The sequence below is a fragment of the Mobula hypostoma genome, chromosome 4 (assembly GCF_963921235.1).
Source record: "Mobula hypostoma chromosome 4, sMobHyp1.1, whole genome shotgun sequence".
Classification (NCBI taxonomy): Eukaryota; Metazoa; Chordata; class Chondrichthyes; order Myliobatiformes; family Myliobatidae; genus Mobula; species Mobula hypostoma.
In genome coordinates this window covers 204,194,906-204,206,509 of record NC_086100.1, presented here as the reverse complement: position 1 = coordinate 204,206,509, position 11,604 = coordinate 204,194,906, and the positions used below count along the sequence as shown (strand labels likewise).

General features: G+C 43.8%; 1 protein-coding gene across 4 annotated transcripts in view; it reads left to right on the top strand.

Annotated features, from left to right (window-relative positions):
• The first annotated feature begins 52 nt into the window (after window positions 1–52).
• The window catches only part of LOC134345912 (uncharacterized), a 46,894-nt gene continuing 35,342 nt past the window's right edge, over window positions 53–11,604 (top strand). For 3 of the 4 annotated variants that reach the window (XM_063047254.1, XM_063047253.1, XM_063047255.1), the window contains exons 1-2: window positions 53–185; window positions 446–682. In XM_063047254.1, the coding sequence (XP_062903324.1) occupies window positions 110–185; window positions 446–682 (313 nt within the window). In that variant the 5' untranslated portion in view covers window positions 53–109. Of the gene's footprint in view, window positions 186–366; window positions 683–11,604 lie in introns of all 4 variants that reach the window. The other variant, XR_010017790.1, reaches the window with a different exon arrangement.

Below are 11,604 nucleotides of genomic sequence, written 5' to 3'. Positions count from 1 at the left end.
CTGGAAATTTGGTCCAATGAGCGGTGCCGCCTCTGATGACGTGGCGGGGAGACCGAGAGGTGTGTTTGTGCCTCCGAGTGCGGGAGCAGGCGGATGCTGTTCTCTCGATATGGTGCCGGTGCCGGTGCCGATGCCGATGCCGATGCCGAACGCAGCGCTTGTTCTTTGTTTCTTCATAACCGCTGGTGAGGGTCGCTGGGACGGTTAGTGGTCAGAGGGTGGACGTGGGATGTAGGAAAGAAGATCAGTTGACAAGAGACGATCTTATTGAGCCGAGTACAGATCTTAAAAGTCTGTACTCACTGAGCTAAGCACATTTCTCCGTCTGTTTGTCGCTTTACCCTCATAACATTTTCTCTTCCCCAGGTGAGTCTCTGAATTTTACCATCATGGTGGAGCACAGACAAATAAATGCAACCGTGGGTGGAAATGCGTTTTTTTTCAGTGTGGCCGTCGGATGAGATCTCCAGTGGAAGCTGGACCTTTAACGAGAAAACGGTCTGCCAGTGGATCGGTCAAACCCTGTCTGTTGATAATTCTTATTCGCGAGCCGAGCTGTTCACTAACAACGGGTCGCTACTGCTGAAGTTGGTGAACAAGTATGACAGTGGGGAATACCAGGTGAACATGGTCCCAACCAAAGGCTCGCAAACCTCAGCGACCATCACTCTCCAAGTCACTGGTAAGTGAGACGTTGGCTGTAGGGCTTCTATTTTTCTCTTTAATCCTGTGTTTTATCTTTACTGTCCAATTTAATTTGGTACTCTGTAAGTCACTAACGTCTTGGAGGTTTATCTTCTGTTAATCGGGAACTGTTAGCCAATTCATAGGATGACCCTGTCCTTTATTTACTGTGGGATCTTGCCGGAAAGGCGTCGGCTGGCTGGATAAAATAAGATCGAGGGGGCTTGTGGGTGTGGAACCCAAGGCCGAGTGTCCCGGCTCAGCCCAACGGTCACGCCTCGCCTGATTACGCCAGTTTACTTTAAAAAAAACCTATTCTTTGATAGAGGAGTTTTTTCCCCTCAATTTTTTCACTTATTTCCGTTTAGTATAGCTTTATGTAAAACCTGATGTGACGTCAGTAGTGACCAGACGATAAGGCGTTCCCAGTCACAAAATGAATCCTTTCATCCCGCGTTTGAATGATATTAATCCTTTAGTAGCTCTGTGTGTGTGTGTGTTTATGTAAATGACTTTATATTGTAATACTTCTGAATAAAGTATTTTTGGAAAAATAAATTGAGCTGATGTCGCTTTGTGTGATCTTGTGGGCAGTTTAACCCCTGCACGTCAGCTGAATTGTCCTGTGACGCCCAGGGATGCACTGCCCACAATGTCACCGCTCTGGAACCCTGAAAGTTTCTTTGGAAATAGACATATAACGCAGATGTTCAGAATCAGAAGATAATCCCGCGATGAAATATGAAACGTTTAATAGGAAGACAGAGATTGTGAAAAAAAAATGTGTTCATCGGGGATTAAAAGAATGTGCTTTGGCTCCTGATGAAAAGATCAAACTGATCAAATGTCACGTGTGTAATGGTTCATATGTTTAACTGGAAAGTTGTTCCTGTTGCTGTTGGCAAGGACGGAGTTCGGGTGAGCCATGCCCGTTGACTCGTGGGGCAATGCAGCTTCCAGGAAATCTACTTAACCACTGATAATGATCCTGAAAAAAAATCTGATGATGCAGCCAGTGACGTGTAATCTGAGCATTCAGATTCTGCACATCCATCTCAAACAACCACAGAGTAAATTGTCACATTTTTCTCCAGTGACTGAAAGACAAATAACCCAGATGGTATAACTCTGAAATTAAAAAAAAGACAAACAATCAGAAACATCAGCAAGCCAGGTAAAAGCTGTGGAGAGAGAAATGTAACACATTTCTTCAGATGCGGTTTTGAGAGATCAATAATGTTCTCAGCAAACCATGGGCACCTGTTCTGCCTCGGATCTGTGCTCCCAGATTCTCCAGAACAGGCAAACATATGCCCTGTCACAACTTGACCACAGCCCTGCATCAGCACCAGACAAGGCAGATTTGGTCTAAAGTCTATTAAGTCTCCAGTGTATGTTCAGAATTGAATGCAGAGGACACTATTCTTTGCCAGATCTCTACGACAGTTTCCAGATTGTTAAAATAAATACTTGCATGAAGTAGATGGCTTTGTTGCCAAGCTTGCAAGTGATACAAAGATTGGTGGAGGGGCAGGTAATGTTGAGGAAACAGGTAGCATGCAGAAGCACTTGGACAGATAAGGAGAATGAGCAAGAAAGTGGCAAATGAAATATAATGTTGGAAATACATGGTCATGCACATTGGTAGTAGAAATAAATGTGTGGACTGTGTTTTAAATGCAGAGAAAATCCAAAAAGCTGAGATGCAAAGGGACTTGGGTGTCCTCATCTTAGAAGAATTGTATGGCATTGGAGAGAGTCCAGAGGAGGTTCACGAGGATGATTCCAGGAATGAAAGGGACTTTTGATGTCTTTGGGTCTGTACTCACTGAAACTCAAAAGGATGATGGGGGATCTCATTGAAACCTTTCTAATGTTGAAAGGCCTAGACAGAGTAGATGTGAAAAGGATGTTTCCCATGGTGGGGGAGTCTAGGACAAGAGGGCACAGACTCAGGACAGAGGGGTGTCCTTTTAAAACAGATGTGGAGAAATTTCTTTAGCCAGAGGCTGGTGAATTTGTGGGATTTGTTGCCACCTGCAGCTGTAGAGGCCAGGTTGTTGGTTGTGTTTAAGGCAGAGATTGATGGGTTCTTGATTGGACATGACATCGAAGGTTACAGGGAGAAGGTTGGGAACTGGGGTTGAGGAGGAGAAAAAAAGGATAAAATGGCCCAATTCTGCTCCTTTGTCTTATGGTCGTGTGCTTTGAGCTCACCTTCAGTGTTGCTATTTTTACACGTGAAAACGCAAGGATACTGGCATTGGTTACCAATATACACTCATGTTCGAAAGCTGTATAGGCATTTCATTGTTGCTTTGATTTGGATTACTGAGTGAGGAGCTTTGCATTGTTCAGTAGTATGCATTATGCTTGTTGTAACAATGTCAGACATTTACGCCAGTTTATCTTCCATCAGCAGAGAGGTATACTATAGATTCATAGTCATACAGCCCACGCACTGGCCATATCCACTCCATCTAGGACTTTAGAACTATTAATATTCAGTAGGTTTCAATGAGATGTCACCTCAGTTTTCCAAACTCCTGTGACTACAGGCATCAAACATTCCTCACCCTCTTCAGTCCTGGAATCTTTCTTGTGAAGAACAATCCCTCATTTTTTTTTAATTGTTCGGCCCAGCCACTCCTCTGAGCTGAATATTCTTAAACAGCCTGAAAAATGTGCCGCACTTTGAATGAAAATTATACAGTATAAAAGAAAATTCAAGCTGCGTGGCAACGAAACCTATATGCGTGGGAACATTTCAACTACTGCCCGGACGCTCACCTGCACAGCTTGGAGGGAAACCTACATGTTAACCTCCTCTGGACCCTCTCCAATCCTGACACACAATTTCTCAGAAGAGGGGCCCAAATCTGCTCACAATACTCCAAGTGCTGTCTGATCAATACAGTACGAAGCTTCTGCATTACATCATGGCTATGAGAATCAATAAGATATATGGACAGAATTAGGCCATTTTACCCATCGAGTCTGCTGCATCATTTCATCATCCAATTTGATCTAATTTTCCCCTCTGCCCCAATCTCTTGCCTTCTCCCCATATCCCTTCATGCCCTGACCAATCAAGAACCTATCGACCTCTGCCTGAAATATACAGAGACTTGGCCTCCATAGCGGCCTGTGTCAAAGAATTCCACAGATTCGCGAGTCAGTGGCTAAAGAAATACCTCCTTTTCTCCATTTTAAAAGGAAGCCCCACTATTCCGAGGCTGTGTCATCTGATCTTATGCTCCGCCCCTATAGAAACATCTTCTCCACATCCACGCATTCAAAGCCTTTCACAATTTGACATGTTTCAATGAGGTCACCCCTCATTCTTCTCAGTTGCAGTGAGTACTTCCCTAGAGCCATTGAAAGCTCATATGATAAGCAAATCAATTCTGGAGTCATTTATGTGAACATCGTTTGAACCCTCCCCAGTATCAGCACATCGTTTCTAAGACGTCAAAAACTAAACATCTGTCCCATCTGTGGCCTCACCGGTCACACATTACATCTTATTTTATATTCTTGTGTTGGAATGAATGCCAACATTGCATTTGCCTTCCTCACCACAGACTCAGCTTGCAAATTAACCTTAAGAGAATCCTGCACAAGGACTTCCAAGTCCCTTTGCACTTCCATTCTTCGTATTTTCTCTCCATTTAGAAAATAGTCATCAGTTTTATTTCTTCTACCATGGTGGATGACCATACACTTCTAGACACTGCCTTTCCAGGTGCCATTCTTTTACCCACTCTCCAAATCTCTCTGTCCTTCTCTAGCCTCTCTACGTCCTCCGATCTAGACGACCCTCCACATGTCTTCATATGGTCTGCAAACTTCACAACACAGCCATCAATTCCATCATCTAAATCATTGACAAACAATGTAAAAAGATTCAGACCCTACACAGACCTCTCGTCACCGGCAGTCAATCAGAAAAGGCTCCCTTTGTTTTCACTCTTTGCCTGATAACAGTCAGCCCCTGCCTTATCCATGCTAGAATCACAGATACAGAGTTGGATAATTGGCAGGAGGTAAAAAAGTCAGAACAAGGGGAGCCTCTTCCAGTTGGCTGCCGATGACTAGTGGTTTTCCTCAGGGGACTGTGTTGGGACCACTTCTATTTTTTTTCTTTTACTGTCAGAGATTTGAATGAAAAGAATTGATGGCTTTGTGTCCAAGTGTGCAGATGATACAAAGATAGGTGAAGAGACAGGTAATGATCAGGAAGCAGAGAGGCTACAGAATAACTTAAACTGGTTGGTGTAATGCGCAAAAAGTGACCAATGGAATAGAGTGTTTGGAGGTGTATGAGCATACAAATACAGTAGAAGAGATAAATACATAGACAATTTTCTAAATTGAGAGAGAAGTCATAAGTCTCTGGTGCAAAGGGACTTAGGTGCCCCCATACAGTATTCCCTAAATGTTAATTTGGGGGTTGAGTCAGTGGTGAGGAAGGTAAATATGATGTTGGTCTTCATTTCGAGAGAATTGGAATAGAAAAGCTGTGATAAAATGTTAAGGCTTTATTCGATGCTGGTGAGGCCTCAATTGGAATATAATGAATGGTTCTGGGCCGCCTAGCTAAGAGATCATATGCTGACGTTAGAGATGGTTCAAAGGACACTAGCCAAAATGATTGCGGGTTTGAAGGACATATCATATAGGGAAGGTCTGGTGGCTCTGGGGCTGTACTTGCTGGAAATCAGAAAAATGAGGTAGGAAGCATTAAACAGTATTAAATGTTGAAATGTCTCAATAGAGTTGATGTGCAGTGGACGTTTCCTATGGTGGGGAGACTAAGGCCAGAGGACACTGCCTCGGAATAGTGATGTTGATTTTTGAAAGGAGATGAGGAGGAATTGCTTTATGCAGAGAGTGGTGAATCTGTGGAATTCTTTGCCACAGCGGCTGTGCAGATCATCCTTGGGTATATTTAAGGCACGGGTTAGCAGATTAGTAACTAGTGAAGGCATAAAGGAATATGGGGAGGGGGGATGGTAAAGCAGGTGAATGAGGCTGAGAGGGAAATGGATGATTTGAAATTGCAGAGCAAGCTCGATGGGCCAAATGCCTAAATCTGCTCCTATCTCTTATGGCCTTATGATCTTTAGGGAATCCTGTGCAAGAACTCCCGGGTGCTGTTGTACCTCTGATTATTAAATGTTCTCTCGGTTTGGAAAATAGTCTGCACCCTTATTAGTTATACCAAACTGCACGACGAGACACCCCCTTGTGTGATATTTCATCTGGCTCTTTGGCCATCCTTCCAATCTGTCTCAGTATTTTTGCATACTCCCTGCTTCCTGAATAATACCTGTTCCACTACCTATTTCTGTAATATCTGCAAAGCAATTAGTTCCATCTTCCAAATCATTGAGATATAATGTGAAAAGTAGTGGACCCACACCGACCCCTGTGGAGCACCAATGGCAGCCAACAAGAATAGATCACATCGATTCACACACCTTGCGCCTGCCAGTCGGCCAGTCATCCATCATTGTTATTTCGTGCAATACCTTGGGAGTCTACCATGTTAAACAGTCTCATGTGTGGCATCTTGTCGAAGACCTTCTGAAAATCAACAATATCCAGTGACTCCCCTTTGACTATCTTACCCGCTGTTTTCTTAAAGAATTCCAGATTTGTCAGGCAAGATGTCGCCTGAAAGGAACAATGCTAACCTTAGCTTATTTAATCATGTCCCTCCCAGTACCAGAATGTCATCCTTAATAATGGTATCTAGCACCTTCCTCCACACTAAAGTGAGGAGAGCAGGTCCACGCTTTCCATCCTCCTGTCTCCCTCTGTTTTTAGGTAGTGAAGTGGCATTTGTAATTTTCCAATCGTCCACAATCATTCCAAAATCTAGTGATTCTTGAAAGATCATGACTAATGCCTCCACAATCTCTTCAGCTATGTCTTTCATAACACTGGGGTGAAGTCCATCTGGTCCAATGAGTTAGTTATCTCCGCACCTTTCAGCCTCCCCAGAACCTTCTCCTAGGCAATAGCAACTCTGTTCACTACTAAAACAACAGGAATTCTGCAGATGCTGGAAATTCAAGCAACACACATAAAAGTTGCTGGTGAATGCAGCAGGCCAGGCAGCACCTCTAGGAAGAGGTGCTGCCTGGCCTGCTCTGTTCACTACTGCTTCCTGACACTCTTGAATTTCCTGCATACTGTTATTGCCTTCCATAGTGAATACTGACACAAAATAGTTGTTCATCTGCTACATTTTTGTTCCTCATTACTAACGCTCTGAGGTTCTTTTCCAGCAGTCCCTTATCCACTCTCTCTCTTCTCTTTTACGCTTACTATATCTGGAAAATATTTTGAAAAATCCTTTTATATTACTGGCGTCAGATTTCATCTCTCTCTAAGGGGAGTAAGGGGCGACTGTGGATGACAAGGGAAGTCAAGGACAGTATAAAAATAAAAGAGAGGAAGTAGAACATAGCAAGGATGAGTGGGAAGCCAGAGGATTGGGGACTTTTAAGAAGCAACAGAAGATAACTGAAAAGGCAGTACAGGGGGAAAAGATGAGGTACGAAGGTAAGGTAGCCAAGAATATAAAGGAGGATAGTAAAAGCTTCTTTAGGTATGTGAAGAGGAAAAAGTTAGTTAAGACCAAAGTTGGGCCCTTGAAGACAGAAACGGGTGAAATTATTATGGGGAACAAGGAAATGGCAGATGAGCTGAACAGGCACTTTGGATCTGTCTTCACTAGGGAAGACACAATCTCCCAAATGTAATGGTGGCCGGAAGACCTAAGGTAACAGAGGAACTGAAGGAGATTTGCATCAGGCACAAAATGGTGTTGGGTAAACTGATGGGACTGAAGGTTGATAAATCCCCAGGGCCTGATGGTCTGCATCCCAGGGTACTGAAGGAGGTGGCTGTGGAAATCGTGGATGCATTGGTAATCATTTTCCAATGTCCTATAGATTCAGGATCAGTTCCTGAGGACTGGAGGGTGGCTAATGTTATCCCACTTTTTAAGAAAGGAGGGAGAGAGAAAACAGGCAATTATAGACCAGTTAGTCTGACATCAGTGCTGGGGAAGATGCTGGAATCAATTATAAAAGACGTAATAGCAGCACATTTGGATAGCAGTGGCAGAATAGGTCCGAGTCAGCATGGATTTACGAAGGGGAAATTATGCTTGACTAATCTTCTGGAATTTTTTTTGAATGTAACTATGAAAATGGACATGGGAAAGCCAGTGGATGTAGTGTACCTGGACTTTCAGAAAGCCTTCGATAAGGTCCCATATAGGAGGTTAGTGCACAAAATTAGAGCAAATGGTATTGGGGGTAGGGTATTGACATGGATAGAAAATTGGTTGGCGGACAGAAAACAAAGAGTAGGGATTAATGGGTCCTTTTCAGAATGGCAGACAGTGACTAGTGGGGTACCGCAAGGCTCAGTGCTGGGACAGCAGGTATTTACAATATACATTAATGATTTAGATGAAGGGATTAAAAGTAACATTAGCAAATTTGCAGATGAGGATGGGAACCAGAGTGCCAGAGCTGACAGTGTGGCTGGGGTGAAAATAAATGACATTAAAAGTTCAAGCAAAGCCGCAAATAGAAAGGTTGTGAATGGTGGTAAAAATGGAGAAATTTTTGAGCGTATTTGTTGACATACTGAATCGCTTCAAACTGCTAATAAAGTATAGCCGCTGTCTTGCCTTCTTTAGAACTGCATCAGTGGGTTGGGACCAGGTTAGATCCTCAGAGATCTTGACATCCAGGAACTTGAAGCTGCTCAATCTCTCAATTTCTGATCCCTCTTTGAGGATTGGTATGTGTTCCTTTGTCTTACCCTTCCTGAAGTCCACAATCAGCACTTTTATCTTACTGACATTGAGTGCCAGGTTGTTGTTGCGACACCACTCCACTAGTTGGCATATCTCACTCCTGTATGCTCTCTCGTCACCACCTGAAAGTCTACCAACAATGGCTGTATCATCAGCAAATTTGCAGATGGTATTTGAGCTATGCCTAGCCACACAGTCATGTGTATACAGAGAGTAGAGCAGTGGGCTAAGCACACACCCCTGAGGAGCGCGATCGTCAGTGTTGATCGTCAGCGAGGAGGATATGTTATCACCAATCCGCACAGACTGTAGTCTTCCGGTTAGGAAATTGAGGATCCAATTACAGAGGGAAGTACAGAGGCCCAGGTTCTGCAACTTCTCAATCAGGATTGTGGGAATGATGGTATTAGATGCTGAGCTGTAGTCGCTGAACAGCATCCTGACATAGGTGTTTGTGTTGTCCAGGTAGTCTAAAGCTGTGTGAAGAGCCATGGAGATTGCATCTGCTGGTGTGAGAAGCTCAAAGTCTGGCAGTTTTTCAAGCTTGTGTATTATTTTTGAAACACTTGTTTTTGATTGACCAGAATCACCGCGCTCATCCACCAGCTCAGAGCTTTTTTTGCTCTGCTGTTTCAGACCCCGCTGCTCAGTTTCAATGGAATCGAGATAATTCAACATTTTGGTTAAGTGGGCAACAGCTGATTATTGCAGGTCTGTCTTTGAATCACACTGGCAATTACACCTGCATTGCTTACAACGTGATAACAGCTGTGGCAACAAGGCTCATTGTTGTATTAGGTCGGTAATATATCAGGCGAGGTTGGAGCTCCGTTCTTTCATGGTGTGCATTTTGTTGTGTTGGCAGCATGAATAGCTGCAGATGTAGAGGTAGTTGTTTGACATCACACCTGCTGGTTTTGTTGCTAAAACTCGCTATTCTTGCGTTCACTGGTGATTTTACTTGTCAAGTTATAAACTCAAGGTGCTTTTATTCCATTCTTTCCTATACTCTTTTTTTAGATTATGAGGACACGCAGTCCTCTTTTATTGTCATTTAGTAATGCATGCATTAAGAAATGATACAATATTCCTCCAGTGTGATATCACAAAACACAGGACAGACCAAGACTGAAAAAATTAACAAAACCACATATTTATAACATATAGTTACAACAGTGCAACAATACCATAACTTGATGAAGAACAGGCCATGGCACAGTAAAAGTTCAAAGTCTCTTGAATGTCCCACATGCCGCGCAGACGGGAGAAGGAAGAAAATTCTCCCTGCCATGCCCAACCACAGTCCGACTCTGAGTCATAGAATAGTACAGCACAGTACAGGCCCTTTGGCCCACAATGTTGTGCCGACCCTCAAACCCTGCCTCCCATATAAGCCCCCACCTCAGATTCCTCCATATACCTGTCTAGTAGTCTCTTAAACTTCGCTAGTCTATCTGCCTCCACCACTGACTCAGGCAGTGCATTCAACGCAACAACCACTCTCTGAGTAAAAAACCTTCCTCTAGTATCCCCCTTGAACTTCCCACCCCTTACCTTAAAGCCATGTCCTCTTGCATTGAGCAGTGGTGCCCTGGGTAAGAGGCGCTGGCTATCCACTCTATCTATTCCTCTTATTATCTTGTACACCTCTATCATGTCTCCTCTCATTAAGCTCCATTAATCTCTGATCATAATGCATACTTTCTAAACCAGGCAGCATCCTGGTAAATCTCTGTACTCTATCCAATGCTTCCACATCCTTCCTATAGTGAGGTGACCAGAACTGGACACAGTACTCCAAGTGTGGCCAAACCAGAGTTTTATAGAGCTGCATCATTACATCGCGACTCTTAAACTCTATCCTTCGACTTATGAAAGCTAACACCCCATAAGCTTTCTTAACTACCCTATCCACCTGTGAGGCAACTTTCTGGGATCTGTGGACATGAACCCTGTGATCCCTCTGCTCCTCCACACTACTAAGTATCCTGCCATTTACTTTGTACTCTGCCTTGGAGTTTGTCCTTCCAAAGTGTACCACCTCACTCTTCTCTGGGTTGAACTCCATCTGCCACTTCTCAGCCCACTTCTGCATCCTATCAATGTCTCTCTGCAACCTTTGACAATTCTCTACACTATCTACAACACCACCAACCATTGTGTCGTCTGCAAACTTGCCAACCCACCCTTCTATCCCCACATCCAGGTCGTTAATAAATATCACGAAAAGTAGAAGTCGCAGAACAGATCCTTGTGGGACACCACAAGTCACAATCCTCCAATCCGAACGTACTCCCTCCACCACCACCCTCTGCCTTCTGCAGGCAAGCAAATTCTGAATCCACCTGGCCAAACTTCCCTGGATCCCATGCCTTCTAACTTTCTGAATAAGCCTACCGTGTGGAACCTTGTCAAATGCCTTACTAAAATCCATATAGATCACATCCACTGCACTGCCCTCATCTATATGCCTGATCACCTCCTCAAAGAACTCTATCAGGCTTGTTAGACACGATCTGCCCTTCACAAAGCTTGCTAATTGTCCCTGATCAGACCATGATTCTCTAAATGTCTATGGATCCTATCTCTAAGAATCTTTTCCAACAGCTTTCCCACCACAGACGTATGGCTCACTGGTCTATAATTACGCGGAATATCCCTACTACCTTTTTTTGAACAAGGGAACAACATTCACCTTCCTCCAATCTTCCGGTACCATTCTCGTGGACAACGAGGACATAAAGATCCTAGCCAGAGGCTCAGCAATCTCTTCTCTCACCTCATGGAGCAGTCTAGGGAATATTCCGTCAGGCCCCGGGGACTTATCTCTCCTAATGTATTTCAACAACTCCAACACCTCCTCTCCCTTAATATCAACATGCTCCAGAACATCAACCTCACTCATATTATCCTCACCATCATCAAGTTCCCTCTCATTGGTGAATACCGAAGAGAAGTATTCATTGAGGACCTCGCTCACTTCCACAGCCTCCAGGCACATTTTCCCACCTTTATCTCTAATCGGTCCTACCTTCACTCCTGTCATCCTTTTTTTCTTCACATAATTGAAGAATGCC